Source organism: Haliotis cracherodii, unplaced genomic scaffold (assembly GCF_022045235.1).
Source record: "Haliotis cracherodii isolate W230 unplaced genomic scaffold, xgHalCrac1.p SCAF_14, whole genome shotgun sequence".
Classification (NCBI taxonomy): domain Eukaryota; kingdom Metazoa; phylum Mollusca; class Gastropoda; order Lepetellida; family Haliotidae; genus Haliotis; species Haliotis cracherodii.
Genome location: NW_027266269.1, coordinates 35508189 through 35527210, shown reverse-complemented (window position 1 = coordinate 35527210; position 19022 = coordinate 35508189). Strand labels below are relative to the sequence as shown.

Genomic DNA, 19022 nt, shown 5'->3' with positions numbered 1-19022 from the left:
TGTTTGAAAAGGAGCTATAATATATTCCATTTTCTGAATAGATTAGTAATGTGTATTTGATGATATATATGCATACACAATTGGTTATCAATTATCTTCTACAATCACAACATGTACTATGTACATTAGACTCATGGAAAATACTATTTCAGAAAACCAATCACACCGCCATTATCACAGTTTCAATGAGAGGAAAAACAAATCGAAATTGAACTTAAAAGCACAGCGTATCCATAAGCGGTTAATCCAAATACAAAAAGGTATTAATGTCATCATTGTAGAAAGTATGTTGATGTTTTCAGTAGTTGCATTATGTTTGTATCGCGTGTACCATCGACAGAAACGGGGCCCGAGCTACCACATGTGGAACCGACCTTGACACAATTTGTTTACAATATGGCGTCGACTCACGTTAGATGTCGTGGCCACACTTCTGAAATCTCCATTTGCGACAAAATGTGAAACAGTTAGGGCAAGTCACTCACACGGTCAGCTAGTTTGAGCAATCACACATGACTCTTAGTCATTTCATATGAAAAAAGTAGCAGTTATTTGTCTGAACGGGCGAGTATGTAGGACAACCTGTAGACAAGAAATCGCGGCACAGATATGAGGCGAACGTGCCCTGTCGATCACTTCGGGCTTGGCCATTCAATGTTTAGGTTTTGATCATGAACCTCCTGCCCATAAATACCAACTTAATATTAACGATTATAGCTATCTTTCCATATCTTTGATTTGAATATTTTCTGTAATTCAGCATCATAAACAAAAAGACAATCTGCACTGTCGGTTGGTATGTAGCGCCGTGCTAAATCGCCATGACACACAGTCGATAAACATATGCAATTCTTGGAACAAAAAACTACCGTGGCCGACTAAACGTTAGTACTCTTACGCCAATAACTATACAGTTGGGACAAGTAAATCATTTCTGATCAGCCCGATCAGATTTCTTTTTCAAATTGGCTGTCTGATATAATAATAGTTACGTGTATGTGGCATGGGTGCATAATAAACATTGCCTTCATTCGCTTGGTGTTCAAACATGGCAGAAAAAGACCGAGAAGCGCGGTAACCACATTACTAATCTCGCCATATTTCGCAATCCTTAGCACTGCATAAAATATGAGTTAAACGATATTAAAGTTGAGATGATTAGGGTGATGATGGTTATAAATTCATTCAATGTACGTCATAAATGTAATGGAAATATACACTGTCGTTTTCTCATGTGTACCGACCATTCCGCCATTACCGATAGTCGATAAAAGTATACAAAACGTGTAAATAAACTTGTTCATAAGGAGTGAACAGAATTGTATTTACGTGAATAAGTATACAGTTGGGAAAAATATGTCTTTCTGATCACTCAGGTCATATTTTTTCTTATGAACAAGGATTTTGTCTGAAAATATTTACGTGTATGTGACATGGGTGCATAATCAAAATTCGCCGTCATTCGCTTGGTGTTCAAACATGGCAGAAAAAGGCCGAGAAGAGCGGTAGCCACTTTACTAATCTCGCCATATTTCGCAATCCGTAGCACTGTATAAAGTATGAGTTACACGATGTTAAAGCTAAGATGATTTGGGTGATGATGGTTATAGTTTTGACTTTGCGCACTCAGTGTTGAATATCAAAATTCACAGTTTAAAAGGGGCATTTTCTCGGGACCATATATAGTCCCCTGGCACTATGCGGGTGTGAAAAGTGAGGGACCATATATGGTTCCGTGGCACCAAGAGGGTTAAGATTCTCCCATCGTATTCAAACCTATGGACAAACTATGGAACAGGTTTATTTTCAGTGCAAAAGTACACTTCAGTATCAGAAGCAAATCTCCCAGATACAATGTACATGTATTTTAACAAATGGTTTCAATTTGTAAAGGCATCTTAATGTCCTAACCGAGGAGGAGGTTTTTAGACCTGTGAAGATGCGGGCACACTAGGTCTTCAGCAACCCATGCTTGCCGTAAAGGGCGACTATGTTTGTCGTAAGAGGCGAGTAATGGGATCAGTTGGTCGGGCTCGATGACATGGATGATGCATGTCATCGCATCTCAATTGCGTAGATATGTGTTCATGATGTCAATCACCAGATTGTCTGGTACAAACTCGATTATTTACAGACCGCCGTCATGTAGCTGGAATATTGCTGAGTGTGGCGTTAAACAACAAACAGAAAAACTTTGCTATTCCAATGTATTTATTGTAAGCAAGCTGCACAGGGCAGGGCGTTACTCTAGGACATTTTCAGCATACTTGCCTCAGACTATCTCACCTTTTGAACACAATTGGTTTTTGTGCGCCTGTAAGTGTAAACATGGGGACAGACGTGCCAAATGAAATTCTGTAAACACACTTCGAAATGCCCCATAGGGATATACAGAATTATAAGAATTGACTTACAATTTGTGTGAGTTCACTTGAGTATAAGTGATGGCCAAACGGTATGAATGATAGAAATAAGTCCGCGCATTGATATTTGGTGAGGTGAGGTGAAACGGCGCGTTTGATTATTGAACATATACAGCAAGGTGCATATACACATTTATGGGTGTGGGACTGTTTGTATTGGTCCAGACTAATGCCGGTTTTATAGTGCTGGTCCACTGAAATACCATGTCGCAAAAATTCGCAGGTACATGCCAAATTTGATTGACACCGAGTCGACCAGTCTTTGTTTTATCCCACAATGCCGAGCTCCAGTCAGGGTAACAAGTAGTACCAATTTCTGACGTCGTTTTGGTAAGACGCGGACGGGGATCGAACGCCCGAACTTCCGCTCTCCGGGCAGACGCTCTATCCACTAGACCACGGAGGAGATCGCATCGAAATGACTGTATTTTCTTCTAGTTTAAAAAAAAAATGAACGTTAGCTGTTCAATATTCATTGGCAACACGAACAGTAATGTCGAGTCATAGAAGACAATGGCTTCCTAACAAGAACTGTGTTTAAAATTGAAGTAACATAATCAAAATATTTGGAGTTATCATCCGTATTAGTATAACTTTTTAACTCTTGACGCAATCCGAATATTCTTTGTGGCTCCCTGACTTGGTTGATGCATGTCATCGGATCCCAATTGCGTGGATCGATGCTCATGGTGTCAATCACTGTATTGTCTGGTAAAGACTCGATTATTTACAGACCGCCGTCATATAGCTGGAATATTGCTGAGTGTGGCGTTAAACAACAAACAAACAAACAAAATTAGGACTACACCCAGTCTGTACATATTATCAGCCATTTTGACAAAATATTTACCGGCTTGCTTGACGGTTTTGGCGCTGGTCCGTTTTGGCGTTATTCGTACGAAGAGTTAACTCCCCTACAGGAAATACATACAAATTATCTCCCTTTCCCCATCCACATTTGTTTTGAGCTTAGTCATTTTCTCCGACGTTATAGGTAATTTGTTACAGTGATCATGACTACAAACTACAAGATTGTCGCGGAGGATCCCCAGTTTCAACAAGAACTTACAAGTGCTGGATCGAAATTAGTTGTAGCTGATTTCTTCGCTACGTGGTAAGCTGACTAGTGACTGTGAAACAAGACGAACTTATTCTGATTGAATCATGAATGAAAACATTCGTACGTTTCTCGCTAAAGGCTACGTTTCAGACATCCACTATGTGCGTGTTTACGCGGAAAACTTATCATCAGTTACTTCGGTTTACGGTCATCCGTTCCTGAATTCAACTGTTTGGTCAGTAGTCTCATTAGGCCATGTTTATGCCCGTTGTGGTGGTTACATGTGACAATCATCAGTGATTAATTATTGACCCATCATTTAAAGGTGATTATAAAGATGTGTCAAATAGATACTAAGGTAAATTCATAGATTGCTGTAGACTGACACTGTAATTCTAGACACAAATCGAGTCGATACTACGATAGTTTTGATTTGCATTTCTTCTTTTTGTTCACTAGAATTGGTGGTAGCAAGGATAGTCGTGAACGATTACAAATTCTCTGATTAACCCGTGAAGATTCCGGGGTAGAATAGGTCTTCAGCAACCCATGCTTGTTGTAAAAGGTGACTGTGCTTGACGAAAAAGTCGACCTACGGGATCGCGTGGTCAGGCTCGCTGACTTGGTTGATGCATGTCATCGATCCCAAATGTGTGGATCGATGGTCATGATGTCAATCACTGGAGTGTCTGGTCCAGACTTGATTATTTACAGATGGACGTCATATAGCTGGATTATTGCTGAGTGCAGCGTTAAACAATAAACCAACCAACCAAATCTGACTTATCTCAATGTATACTGAAACGCTGTGTTCAAGATTAAACGGGTCTAAATGCTCAGAAACAACGCTTGTATATTTATTCGTGCTAGGGAATTCCCAGGTGTTTCCCCAAGAATGTGGAAGTAGTCCGTCAGTGTTTTCATCATTTCAAGAAGACAGTCAAAATGTGTCGTTCTTACACTTATGAACGTCACTTCGCAACCTCGCATCCAATATAGAAAAGCTGTACGTCATTTGTACATTGTGTAAACTACACTGTTTTAACTGCATAATTAATATTTGTATGTATAAATCTATGGCTAATCTTGTCAACAATCACAATGCTAAAGTGATGGTGTAAATCCTGCTTGTATTATGTAACCATGCAGGTAGCAGAGGTACCGAAAGTCCCCATGAGCCAACTTAAATGTGGATCCACAGACCATTTTTATATTGTGTTGTCTGTCATAGTGTTTTTTATGTTCTAATTTCTAAAACTAGTTTTAAAGTGAAAACTGTGATATATTCATGATGTTACTAGTTGTTGTACTGTCCATTGATAACAGTATTTATATAATATAAATGCATAACTTGTTCAAGTCACGATGTGAAATATTGCTGACGTGACTAACCCAATGCGATGTTGAACCCAACCATTAGGGGTGTCACGATAAATCGAAATATTGATATTATATTGCTATTGGTAAGCACTTCAAGTCAATAAATCAATTGTTAAATCAGTTTCCGATCAATAGTATGGATTTCAGTTAGGAATATCAATAGTTTCGATTGTATTTACCATATCAATAAAATACGTGCAATGCTGTTCAAATTTGTTTTTCTTTTGATCATGAATGGTAGTAATTTACACATGGTAATGTGGAAGATTCTATTTCTTAAAAAATATTGGTAAAGAAAAAACAAATCAGTCATATCTCAAACTTTACTTTTTATTTGTTGTTATGGTTATCACATTCAAATGAAACGTCAGTTCCAAGGTTTAATTCAACTCTAAAATCCATCTAAAATGATACACTGAACACTTTCGATATTTATCAAAACAGTTGCCTGCAATGTCAATAGTTATCGCAATAGTTTCTTTCAACATCAATAGTTATCGCAATAGTGATTTCCAGACCAATAGTCACCCCTACCAAGCATCTCTCCCCCTGTTGCAGGTGTGGTCCATGTCAGAGGATAGCGCCAGTGTTCCAGGAGCTGAGTTCCAACTATCCCAATGCAGTCTTCCTTAAAATTGATGTTGATCAGTGTCAGGTAAGTAGAAGCAAAATGTCAAAACATCAGTAGGGGACTTACCATTTGAATTTCGATTGGGGTTGGAGGTGGGGGGAGTGGAGCCTGATGTTGAAAAAATATTTATTACAGAATGTACTGTAAAAAGTGTTTTGATTATGAATTATTTGCTTGACATGCTCCAGTAAAAACAATTGGCCCTTCCAATGATCGAAAAAATATTCTTTTTCAATTCCCCAGAATGTTTAATGGTTGGTCCCTAAAGCAAATATATTATAATTAAATTAAAAATATTGGTATATTGCGTTTTTCAAAATCATCGTGCATAATATCTTGTTGGCAATGTTTACCATGAAGATCAGGGATAGAATAGGTCTTCAGCAACCCATGATTGCCATAAAAGGCGACTATGCTTGTCGTAAGAGGCGACTTATGGGATCGGGTCGTCAGGCGCAGTGACTTGGTTGATGCATGTCATCGTATCCCAATTGCGTTGATTGATGCTCATGGTGTGAAAGCGTAAGTGAAAATTCGAATAAAAAATATGATATCCAGAAATTCGCAACTGATTCCTTTGATTGAAGTGCACAGGATTGCCAGTGTACCACAATATGAAATACTAATGAATAATTATCATAATGCATTTTGAAAAAATAACGGTATATCGCTTTTCTAAATCATTATGCATTATATCTTTTGGCAAAATTTACAAATCGTAAGTGAAAATTCGAATCAAAATTATGATATACAGAAATTCGCAACTGATTCCTTTGATTGAAAAAGCGAAACTATTTGCGACCAGCTTCCTATATATTATGTAATATGATGATTGCAAAGTTGTCAAAAGGGTGCGGGGAAAGGTTTTGTTTATTAATAGCAAATCACTGATGAAAGAAGTTCTGAACATATGCAATATATTGTAGTATGTATCGCACTACATGAATCATTATTGCAATAAATTGCAATAAAAATTTGGGCCAATACCCAATCAATCATGCAACTAACGAATGAGTCCGTTTATCACTTGTGTTGTCCAGGAAACGGCTCAGACACAAGGCGTGTCCGCCATGCCAACATTCATGTTCTACCGGAACAAGGTGAGGATCGACACCCAGAAGGGAGCTGACCCCAAGGCCCTGGAGGAGAAGATCAAGAAGTGGTATGGGGAGGAAGATGAAGGGGAGGAGGAGGTCATCGTCAAAGGACATGTCAGTCGACACATTTTATGTTCTCTCAATAAGGGACAGTGGGGTGGCCAAGTGGTTAATGCGTTCTCTTGTCAACCTGAAGGCCAGGGTTTAATTCCCCACGTGGGTACAATATGTGAAGATGGAGGGAGTCCCTTATGGTATTGCTAGGATATTGCTAAAAGTGGTGTAATACCATATTCACTCAAGGGTGATACCCGTCAAGATCCGGGTTCGGGTTTTTTCTTCAGCAACCCATGCTTATCCTAAGAGGCGACTATGCTTGTCGTAAGAGGCGACTAATGGGATCGGGTGGTTTGGCTCGCTGACTTGATTGATGCATGTCATTGTATCCCATTTGTGTAGATCGATGGTTATGATGTCAGTCACTGGATTGTCTGGTCCAGATTTGATTATTTACTGACCACTGTCATATACATGATATAGGTGGAATATTGCTGAGTGCAGCGTTACACAAACAAACAACCAATACAAAGATAAAGAGGAGGAGGCACAGGCTCACAGTTTCAATCGCTAACTCCCATAGATTTACATGCATCATCCAAGTCAGCGAGCCTGACCACTCTTATGACAAGCATGGCTTGCTGAAGACCTATTCTACCCCGGATTTTCACGGGTCTAATAATACGTTAACAAATAACAAAGTGTAAGTCAATTATTGGTGCAAAACATTTCATCTCCGTAGTTCATAATTTGTTCTCGATACAAGGATGAAACCACTCGTGAACACCCGTGGTAGAATATGCTTCAGCAACCTATGCTTGTCGTAAGAGGCGACTTACGGGATCGGGTGGTTGACTTGGCTGATTCATGTCAGCATATCCCAATTGCAAGAAACGATTGAGAAGAACCTGCAGTATATATGATATTAGTGCTTTGAGCACAGTCTGTGGAGGCTCTCGCAATATAAGTACACATTATTATAATGATGATTGTTATTATGATGATGATGATTATTATTATTATAATATTAGTGCTTTGAGCACATTGTGTGGAGGCTAGCGCAATATAAGTACACATTATTATGATGATGATTGTTATTATGATTATTATTATAATATTAGTGCTTTGAGTACATTGTGTGGAGGCTAGCGCAATATAAGTACACATTATTATGATGATGATTGTTATTATGATGATGATGATGATTATTATTATAATATTAGTGCTTTGAGTACATTGTGTGGAGGCTAGCGCAATACAAGGACACATTATTATGATGATGATGATGATGATGATGATGATGTTCCAGATGGATCTGTCCACCCTCATCACCAAGGCTGGATGCGAGTGTCTGAATGAATCTGATGACCACCCCCTTGCCCACGCCCTCTCCCAGAAAGGAGGTTACTTGGAGTCAGATGTGGATGAACAGGTACTTGAGAAACAAGCTTTTGTTCTGTTTGTTTGTTTCTTTGTTGTTTGACACCGCACTCAGTAATTTGGTCAAAGCCTTGACCATAGTTAATTAAAAGTTCACTCCTTCATACCAATATTTTCGACCATGACAGAAAAAAGGACTACTTGTCAGGGATTTGAATATGCCTGGTGTGTTCCATACCGATATTTTAAATTTTCCGTTACTTTAAATTTGTATTTTCCTGTTTCCAATAAAGGTCAAGATTCTAAATTTTAAACTTATCCTATGACACACTATGTATGTCTTCTTTCTTCTTTGATGCTGGAACAGAGTTTCCAGCTTCTAAAAACGATTCACCCGAATACATCACACATCACCATGGTCACCACCCAAACAAATGGGTCATGCACGTGATCCCATGCATAGTGACCTACACGACCTGATCATGTGCCTCCTGTATCTATCCATCTTCCCAAGGCAAGAGTGTCCACTAGCCTTTTTATCCAAGTCTTGTTTCTTCCACCCTTGCCACATCAAGCCCACTTTCCTGTGCTAAATATGATTGGACTATCGCACATTTTGATAGTCCAATCAGAGAACTTTTAACAAAATCGAACATCCAACATCGTTATCTGATCACCTATGGTAGTGGCCATCTTTGTGAAGCTACACGAGATAAGAACACAGATCTGATCGGATATTGCGTTTTCATTACAAGGGGCACAACTCGTGATCTACACGAGGTGGCGCCAGGGTCGGGCCAAGAAAAGTGGCCTTGATGTGGCAAGGGTAGAAACTAGGCTTTGATATAGGCTGGTGGACACGCTTACCTTGGGAAGATGTAGAAACTAGGCTTTGATATAGGCTAGTGGACACGCTTACCTCGGGAAGATGTAGAAACTAGGCTTTGATATAGGCTAGTGGACACGCTTACCTCGGGAAGATGTAGAAACTAGGGTTTGATATAGGCTAGTGGACACGCTAACCTCGGGAAGATGTAGAAACTAGGGTTTGATATAGGCTAGTGGACAGGCTTACCTCGGGCAGATGTAGAAACTAGGCTTTGATATAGGCTAGTGGACACGCTTACCTCGGGAAGATGTAGAAACTAGGGTTTGATATAGGCTAGTGGACAGGCTTACCTCGGGAAGATGTAGAAACTAGGCTTTGATATAGGCTAGTGGACACGCTTACCTCGGGAAGATGTAGAAACTAGGCTTTGATATAGGCTAGTGGACACTCTTACCTCGGGAAGATGTAGAAACCAGGCTTTGATATAGGCTAGTGGACACGCTTACCTCGGGAAGATGTAGAAACCAGGCTTTGATATAGGCTAGTGGACACGCTTACCTCGGGCAGATGTAGAAACTAGGCTTTGATATAGGCTAGTGGACACGCTTACCTCGGGCAGATGTAGAAACTAGGCTTTGATATAGGCTAGTGGACACGCTTACCTCGGGCAGATGTAGAAACTAGGCTTTGATATAGTCTAGTGGACACGCTTACCTCGGGAAGATGTAGAAACTAGGGTTTGATATAGGCTAGTGGACACGCTTACCTCGGGAAGATGTAGAAACTAGGCTTTGATATAGGCTAGTGGACTCGCTTGCCTCGGGCAGATGTAGAAACTAGGCTTTGATATAGGCTAGTGGACATGCTTGCCTCTGGAAGATGTAGAAACTAGGCTTTGATATAGGCTAGTGGACACGCTTACCTCGGGCAGATGGTATCTGTCACTTCATGCTCTTTCTCACCGCCACACTGCGGTGTCGTGTTTTGTCAATAGAGAATATATTTTGGTCTATTTTTCTCAATGGACTCCCTGTCATAGCGCAGCCATTTTAAAACCAGGCTTAGGGCCTGGGTCATTGTCTATTACAATGACGCTGGTCACCTCAGATACCAGTATGGTCCCTGCCACAGCTCCCTACGGCGCTAACGATTGCTGTCACTCCTTAGACTGTTCCCTTGCTCGTGGCATCTCGTTCGGATGATCGTTCTAACACCTCAAGTACAGCTTACAGTCCTCAAGGAGATCAATCAGCTACTCACCAATCTCGTTGGGATCGCGGTTTCCAATCACGGGTCCAAGTCACGGCTCCAAGGATCGTCATTCAGCTTCAAATGGGCAGAATTGATTTAAGACATTCAGGATTGGGTGGCGGCACATAGTTTTCACACTCGAAGATTGACAATACCTCACCGATTTTACCCAGTCGTCTCGTCCTGCCACTACGCTATATGGAGATAACTGCTCCTCTGCTTGCTCCCTGTGATATAGCTACACTGGCTCCTACCATTGGGATTGCTCAATCTCTTGGGACTACCAACATTGTCGTCAGGACTCTCAAGGTTGGGACGTTCATCGATACAGCCCTTATTCAGGCCCCCCGGGAAGGTATTCCCACTCACATGGACTCCTGATGGGGATATCCGTACCTGTCGTCTTATCTGTACTTTTACTGGACTCTCTCTGGCTCAAGATGCCCAAATTACTCGACTTTACCGAAAGGACAGTCACTGATCTTCCCCAGCTTATTGTCGTTGGTCTTTGACGCTACCTCAGTGGGATCTGCTGAACCACTCCGCCACCTATGCAGTTACTCCCTGCTTCTTGGGATGACAGGGACCAGCCTCTTGACCCGGAACTGAACTTTGACTCTCTTGAGCAGGCAGACACCTAGTCATACAGCAACACACGGATCCACGATTCCTCCTGTTGCGACCTGTTCAACTCTCATTCTGGTTCCTTTACAGCCTGCTTCAGTCCACCTCTACCTTGACTGGGGCGGTCGGGTAGCCTAGTGGTTAAAGCGTTCGCTCGTCACGCCGAAGACCCGGGTTCGATTCCCGACATGGGTACAATGTGTGAAGCCCATTTCTGGTGTCCCCCGCCGTGATATTGCTGGAATATTGCTAAAAGTGGCGTAAAACCATACTCACTCACTCATACTACCTTGACTCATCAACCATTGCTGGGGTAGGGGGCTGGGGTCCTACGACAAGCATTGCCTTTGGCTGTGAAACTGGCGGAATCTCACTGGTTGGTGCTGCTCTGTTCCTCTCACCTCATGATACAGCTTGACATCAATGTGGTAGTTTGGCACAGGATTACATGCATTAATCATTTGTTTGGGAGGTGACCATGGTGATGCTGGGATGTGTTCAGGTGAATTGTTTTTTAGAAGCTGGAAACTCTGTTTCCACATAGGATCGAAGAAGAAAGAAGAAATGCATAGTGTGACATATGATAAGTACCTGAATGTACAATTTATTTGAAAATATCCAATTTTGTTGTTTTATATATATTTTTTAAATTTTTTGTTTGTTTTGGTTAACCCCACACTCAGCAATATTCCAGCTATATGATGGCGGTAGGTAAATATAATCGAATCTGGACCAGACAATCCAGTGATTGACATCATTAGCATCGATTTAGGCATTTGGTATACGATGACATGCATCAACCAAGTCAGTGTGCCTGATCACCCGATCCCATTAGTCGCCTCTTACGACAAGCATAGTCGCCTCTTAGGATAAGCATGGGTTGCTGAAGAAAAAACCCGAACCCGGATCTTTTAGTCGCCTCTTACGACAAGCATAGTCACCTTTTAGGGCAAGCATAGTCGCCTCTTACAACAAGCATAGTCGCCTTTTAGGGCAAGCATAGGTTGCTGAAGACCTGTCTGGTAATCACAATGGGGACTTAATGGATTAGGAACTGCTTGAATCGTTGCTCATGATATCAATCACTGCATTGTCTGGTCCAGACTCGAATATTGACTGGAATATTGCTGAGCATGGCACTGTCACAAGAAACTAACAATTGACCTGTATATCCATACACAAGTGGGTGATGGCACTGTCACAAGAAACTAACAATTGACCTGTATATCCATACACAAGTGGGTGATGGCACTGTCACAAGAAACTAACAATTGACCTGTATATCCATACACAAGTGGGTGATGGCAGTGGAACACTTTCGTCATCTCTGTTGCAGCTCATCATCAGCTTGGCATTCTCCCAGCCAGTGAAGCTTCATTCTCTCAAGGTGAATGGACCAGCAGGTAGGAAGTCCTTGGCTTGTTTTAATGTACGGGGCAGTCGGGTAGCCCAGGGGTTAAAGCGTTCGTTCGTCTCACCAAGTTTTATTCCCGACATGGGTGCAGTGTGTGACGCCCATTTCTGGTGTCCCCGGCCTTGATATTGCTGGAATATTGCTAAAAGCGGTGTAAAACCATATTCACTCACTCACTCACAGTGGTATCAACTTCATTAACATACCTCTCTGCGTGAAGATCTCATATCCCCTCCATAGGAACCGGACAGGGACGAGACCTTGTCGGAAATAAAGAATAACGGAAGAAACCAATTATCAAATTATCATTCACTGACAAGTGTGATCTTTAACAGTATATCATCAGCTTTACAGTGCTCCAGATAAGCTGCTTATAAACATACAGTACACAAAATAAATTGCAATAACTCAATAAATTTTGAGTTCCTCGTGTACAAATATGCATGATTTTTCCTTTCCCTCCCCAATAGGATAACATCACTGTGTGTAATTACCCTATGAAATCTTTTCAGCTTACATACCCGAATAGTTTTGCACATCCAGAGCTCAAGATAAGCTGCGTCTTTGCATAAATTAGGGCCTTTTTTACAATGCTTGGTTTCGCAAACTGAAATGGCTTCCCGGAGAGGTTCACTACTATTCACATAGTTCTAAATGACTTTCAGGAATGAAACAGGTTTTAAGTTAAAATACCCAAATGTCAAGAAACAGGTGTGTAGAAAAAATTTGAATACCCTCTAAAAATTGTGGATACCCAGTCAAAATGAAACCCCTGGGTAAAATACCCGAGTAACCAAAAGCTTATCCTTAGCTCTGACACATCTATATATACTGTGGTGTGCAGGCACCGCCTATACTTATAGTCTGACCACCTGATCCCGTTAGTTGCCTCTTACGACAAGCATCGTCGCCTCTTAGGACAAGCGTGAGTTGCTGTAGACACAGTTTGGAAATGAACACACAGCATGTGATTGAGATTGACCAAATTCATGGTAGAATCTGAAGCGATCGTTGTCAAAGGCACCGCAATTTGATTTCAGAGTTGCATCCCTTGGACACGCAAGGAACCTATGATCGTGGGTTCGAATCCCAGTTCGCCCCAATTATGTTTCCAGTTTCTTCGGCCGGATTCCAGTGATAAATGTCTAAGACCTTCATCACTTCGGGCTTTTCTCCCACTTTAAGCTGACACGCTGTAATACAATCGGAATACTCTTCAAAGTGCCGTCAATCCCACCTCACTCACTGAAGGGATCCATGGTTCCTGGGTAACATGTTTGTGTGATTCTATTTCAGAAAATGCGCCCAAAACAATAAAACTGTTCATCAACCAACCAACCACACTTGACTTTGATGCTGCCGACTCCATGGAACCTGTACAGAAATTCATGTAAGTGACGAAGGTGGAAAACCCGGGACAGAGCATGGACTCATTCGTGACCAACTCTTGTTATTCCGGGACAAGCCGAATAGCGACTCATGCCCCTCTCATTGCCATTTTTGCGACCGGGTTCTGTCTAAGCGCAAACGGGCATACCTTAAACAATTGTCAACTCGTTGCGTAATGGTTCACATATATTTCCCCATATATTATATATATTTCACATGCAAGTTAGAGCACATCGAGACATGCGGAATTACACAGTATGATTGAATACATTTAACTGTGTCTTGGATATATTTTTAGATGCAAGACATATATAAAATCAAAAATTATTTCTGAGGGATTCTTTGACGAAGAACTTGAAAACATATGCGCATTCTGATTGGTTTGTCGTATTTTTGCACATAACATTCATCGATAGGGGGACGAGTCTTCTAGCAGGTTACGGAAAGGGGCAATAGGGGACGAATGAGCGTGGACTTTTAACATGATTTAACATGAGACAACTAAGGGAGGTCACTCTAATTTATGAGGTGCCGAGTAGCCCTACAGGTTAAACACAACCAAATGTTTTCACATAGACGTCTGTAGTAACGTTATATTTTTTTTTTAAATAACTAAGCTTTCAACAGCTATTACCTGTACGTGTGTGCACAGTTTGGCTTAGAGCAGCAATATAAAAAATAAATGACCAGCTTAGCCAGCTCCTTTTCGGAGTACAGGAAGCTAAACACACCACCCTTAGTTCCGCACTAAATGTCACCTACTTGAAAATAGCTGCCGTCACATTCAGCATAAGTCATAGTGTTGAAGAAGACAGGACTAAATGTAGAAAATCATGGTCAGTTTTAATAACTGGATGGATGTACATTTAAAAGACATAAAAATCCTACACAATATCCTCCAATCACAGCCCGGAGATATCTCTCCATCTGCACTGAAGGCCACACTGTCCCAACGGGTTCTGATTTGGTGTAGTAGAACCTGTAGGTCACCAAAACACTCAACATTTTATGCACGCTTCATTCATAATTTCCTTGTCAAATTATTTTTCACAAAGCTGCAGTTTTTTAAAGGAGGGACTGCAGGTTCTAATGTTTGTTGGTCCTGAAGGCTGTTTATTAGTTTTCAAACACTGACTTCAGTCTGCTGCAACTAACATTCATCTGAAATATACTTACACTACATAATTAATAGGGGTGACTATTGGTCTGGAAATCACTATCGCGATAACTATTGATATTGAAAGAAACTATTGCGATAACTATTGATATTGAAAGAAACTATTGCGATAACTATTGATATTGCAAGCAACTATTGCGATAAATATCGATAGTTTTCAGTGTATCATTTAAGATGGATTTTAGAGTTGAATTAAACCTTGGAACTGAAGTTTCCTTTGAATGTGATAACCATAACAACAAATAAAAAGTAAAGTTTGAGATATGGACTGATTTGTTTTTTCTTTACCTTTATTTTTTAAGAAAAAGAAACTTCCACATTACCATGTGTAAATTACTACCACTCATGATCAAAAGAAAACCAAAATTGAACAGCATTGCATGTATTTTATTGATATGGTAAATAGTACTAAATACAATCCAAACTATTGATATTCCTTACTGAAATCGACACTATTGATCGAAAACTGATTTAACAATCGATATATTGACTTTAAGTGCTTACCTATAGCAATGTATTGATATTTCGATTTATTGTGACACCCCCAAATAATTAGTTTGTTCTAATGGATGTAAAATTTTCATTGCTCACTCAACCCCTCAACCACTCACTCACTGAACCACTCACTCATTCAACCATCCGCTCACTCACTCAACCACTTACTCAACCAACTACCCACTCTCACTCACTCACTCACTCACTCACTCAACCACTCAACCACTCACTCATTTAACCACTTACTCATTCAACCATCCACTCACTCACTCAACCACTTACTCAACCAACTACCCACTCTCACTCACTCACTCACTCACTCACTCAACCACTCACTCATTTAACCACTTACTCATTCAACCATCCACTCACTCACTCAACCACTTACTCAACCAACTACCCACTCTCACTCACTCACTCACTCACTCAACCACTCACTCATTTAACCACTCACTCATTCAACCATCCACTCACTCACTCAACCACTCACTCACTCAACCACTTACTCAACCAACTACCCACTCTCACTCACTCACTCACTCACTCACTCACTCACTCAACCACTCACTCATTTAACCACTCACTCATTCAACCATCCACTCACTCACTCAACCACTTACTCAACCAACTACCCACTCTCTCACTCACTCACTCACTCACTCACTCACTCACTCACTCACTCACTCACTCAACCACTCAACCACTCAACCACTCACTCATTTAACCACTCACTCATTCAACCATCCACTCACACACTCAACCACTTACTCAACCAACTCCCCACTCTCACTCACTCACTCACTCACTCACTCAATCAACCACTCAATCAACCACTCAATCACTCACTCTGTGTTGCAGACTTACACCTGAAGATGTCAAGGAAGGCGCTCTTGTCCAGCTTCGCTATGTTAAATTCCAGAATGTACAGAACATCACAGTAGGTATTCGTGTTCTTTGTTATGTGCCCGGTGAAGATCGGAATAGGTCTTCAGCAACCCATGCTTGTCGTAAGAGGCAACTAACGGGATCGGTTGGTCAGCTTGCTGACTTGGTTGATGCCTGTCATCATATACCAATTGATCGATTGTCTGGTCCAGAATTGATTATTTACATACCACATTCATATACCTGGAATATTGCTGAGTGTGGCGTTCAACAACAAACAAACAACTATTTACGTGCCTTCCTGATGTGGCTGGAATACTGCTGACTGTGCCAATAATTGATTCAGGCACACTGCTGAGTATTAATATTATGCCAATAATCATATTAATATTCTTGTCCCTAATTAGATATTCAAATAATTTTCTCGCTAAATCTCATCTCCACCCCCTGAGGATTCCGGGATGGAATTAGTCCCCAGGAACCTGTGCTGGTCTTACGAGGGCTGGTCAAAATGTTCTAAAACAGACTAACTTTCAACTATGGGCCAAAGTCATAGTCAATGCAATACATTGTTTGTGTCGTTCATTGCAAGTGTATTTGGTCTGTTGAGGCTGTTTGTGTATCAGTGACAGCCAGGTGAACGTGTTGGGGTCCAAATGGAAACAGAAAAGGAACAGAACGAGTACCAAGCAGTCTTTGACTTTGGAGAAAAGTACTCCCCAAGAAATTCATGACCGCATGTCACAAGTGTATGGGGATAAGTGCCCTAGCTATACCACAGTTAAACGTTGGGCCGCTATGTGTAAGGCTGGGCGTCCCTCAACTTCCATCAATGAAGATTCAATCAAGGAGATAGAAAAACTTATACCGTCAGATAGACATATTACCAGTGCTGAAATTGAGGAGGACACCGGTCTAAGCCATGAGTCCATTAAATCTATTATTGATGAACGTTAAAAGATGAAGTAGATATCTGCAAGCCTTGGAGGTTTTCCATTTTTGTCAACTCGTGTTGATACATTTGATATCAAAAGACACTTGGGTGAGATTCTCTATATCATCCAACATCATTCTTCCAACTTTTTCAGTTTGTAGACAGTAATAAGCAGTGTCTATGTGTAAAAAGTATTGCAAACAGCTTCAGTAACAGAGCCATTAGTGATGTCATTTGATTGTGACATCATGGTAACAGTGACGTCACAATGGTCTGCAAAGCATTGTGATACAATTTCATGCTTGATCTCACCCAAGCAATATCTCCTGTGGGAGACAATTTTGGATGATAAATGATGTTTGTGATATAGGACCACACTCCGCTAATAATCTATTTATCCATATGCAGGTTTTTATCAAAGATAACCTCGGTGACGCGGAGACAACGCAGATTGACTACCTGGGTATCATCGGCAGTCCCGTGCAGGCAACCAACATGTCTGACTTTAAGCGGGTAAGCATTGCTGTCACAGCAGCTCTTGTCTACTCAGACCCAATCTCATTAAAACCAGATCTTAGTTCTCGTTACCGCTAAACAAAGATCTGAGGACATCCCATTACGGGTCACGTCAGACTGCAAACTTTGACCGACCAATAGAATGAACAATCAGAAGGCAGCTTTCTCGTGCTTTACGGCACAAATTTCAAATTGGCAACTACTCTTCGCAAAAATATTTTGACAAATTCTCAATTACAAATTTGAAACCTAAACCAAAAAAAAATTCTGGAATGGCTAATAGATGGTCTAGATTGTAAGGATTCAGTCGTTAAACCCGTAACTATTGTTCGGAATACCCCATGTTAAAGTTTTCGAGATTGCATGATTAGAAATCACATTCCGACTGTCACTTTCATAATCTGGTAAGGGACGCACTGATTGGTCGGATGAAAGGTCGTTCTGACGTGACCCCTAGTGGGATGTCTTCAGATCTTTGTTGAGCGGTAGCAAGAACTAAGATCTGATTTTAATGAGATTGACTCAGACCCCATGGGGATTCCGGGTTAGAATTTGTCCCCAACAGCCCAATGATGATATATACAATCAACAAACAATAAATAATAAAATCCGATATTTGACAATTCTTTTCCAGGTTGCGGGGAAGAAAGGCGAGAGTCACTGAACAAGGTCTGCGTCAAGAATGATGAATTATCTCCCTTGGATTGAAATACTAATGGACATGACAACAGGCCATGTGAAGCCACATTTAACTTGACCAGACAAGTACAGGAACAGGTTCATGTGGCTTTAGGGGTTTATCTAGACTTGCTCACAGTCACCAAGGCTGCAACAAATGACAGTACAAATTCCCAATTTGAATATAAAGTTTCCCAATTCCTTGTGATTTATGAAAATAAGAACAGTAAAAAAATCATTTTTGAAGAGTTACAAGCTTTTCCCGATTTACTTGCCAAGCTACTTCCTAGATAAATCCCTGAGGCTTGGTTTGCCATTTCGGAGGAATCATTGAATGAAAGACCTTAAGGTCAGGCTGGATGAAGTTGATTATTTGGGCTCAGGGGTTATGAATGAAACACAGCGAGATTCATTTCCAGTTTTGAATCATTGTAATTGTTTTTGCAACATTTAGGAAATTATCAAAAATAGTTTGTAGAATTTTGTCACTTCGTTCATGGGGCTGACAGTGAAAATGTATTTGATATTTTTCAAGTACAAACATACTACTCAGGGGTGGATCAAGGATTTTGAAAAAGGGTGGGTTCCACTTGGGCCATTGGTAATATCATCAGGGGCGGGGGGGAAACACCTGTCATCGAAATCAACATGTTATGGCAGGTGATGCGCAAACAAATGTCATCAGATGTTAAAAAGGGAACACACACACACACACACAGAGACACACACACACAGGCACACGCATGCACACACATACGGGTGTATAGGGGTAAAAAGAACTGCATACTTCATAACAATTATT

At 40.9% G+C, this 19022-nt stretch overlaps 1 protein-coding gene across 1 annotated transcript; it reads left to right on the top strand.

Moving 5' to 3' along the window:
• The first annotated feature begins 3376 nt into the window (after positions 1-3376).
• Positions 3377-18775, top strand: LOC139461217 (thioredoxin-like protein 1). The gene is made up of 9 exons (XM_071242823.1): positions 3377-3537; positions 5422-5518; positions 6535-6705; positions 7958-8080; positions 12069-12135; positions 13443-13536; positions 16066-16144; positions 17435-17539; positions 18177-18775. The coding sequence occupies exons 1-9, from the start codon at positions 3437-3439 to the stop codon at positions 18204-18206; spliced, it is 867 nt and encodes a 288-aa protein (XP_071098924.1). The 5' UTR covers positions 3377-3436; the 3' UTR covers positions 18207-18775.
• Positions 18776-19022: the final 247 nt, after the last annotated feature.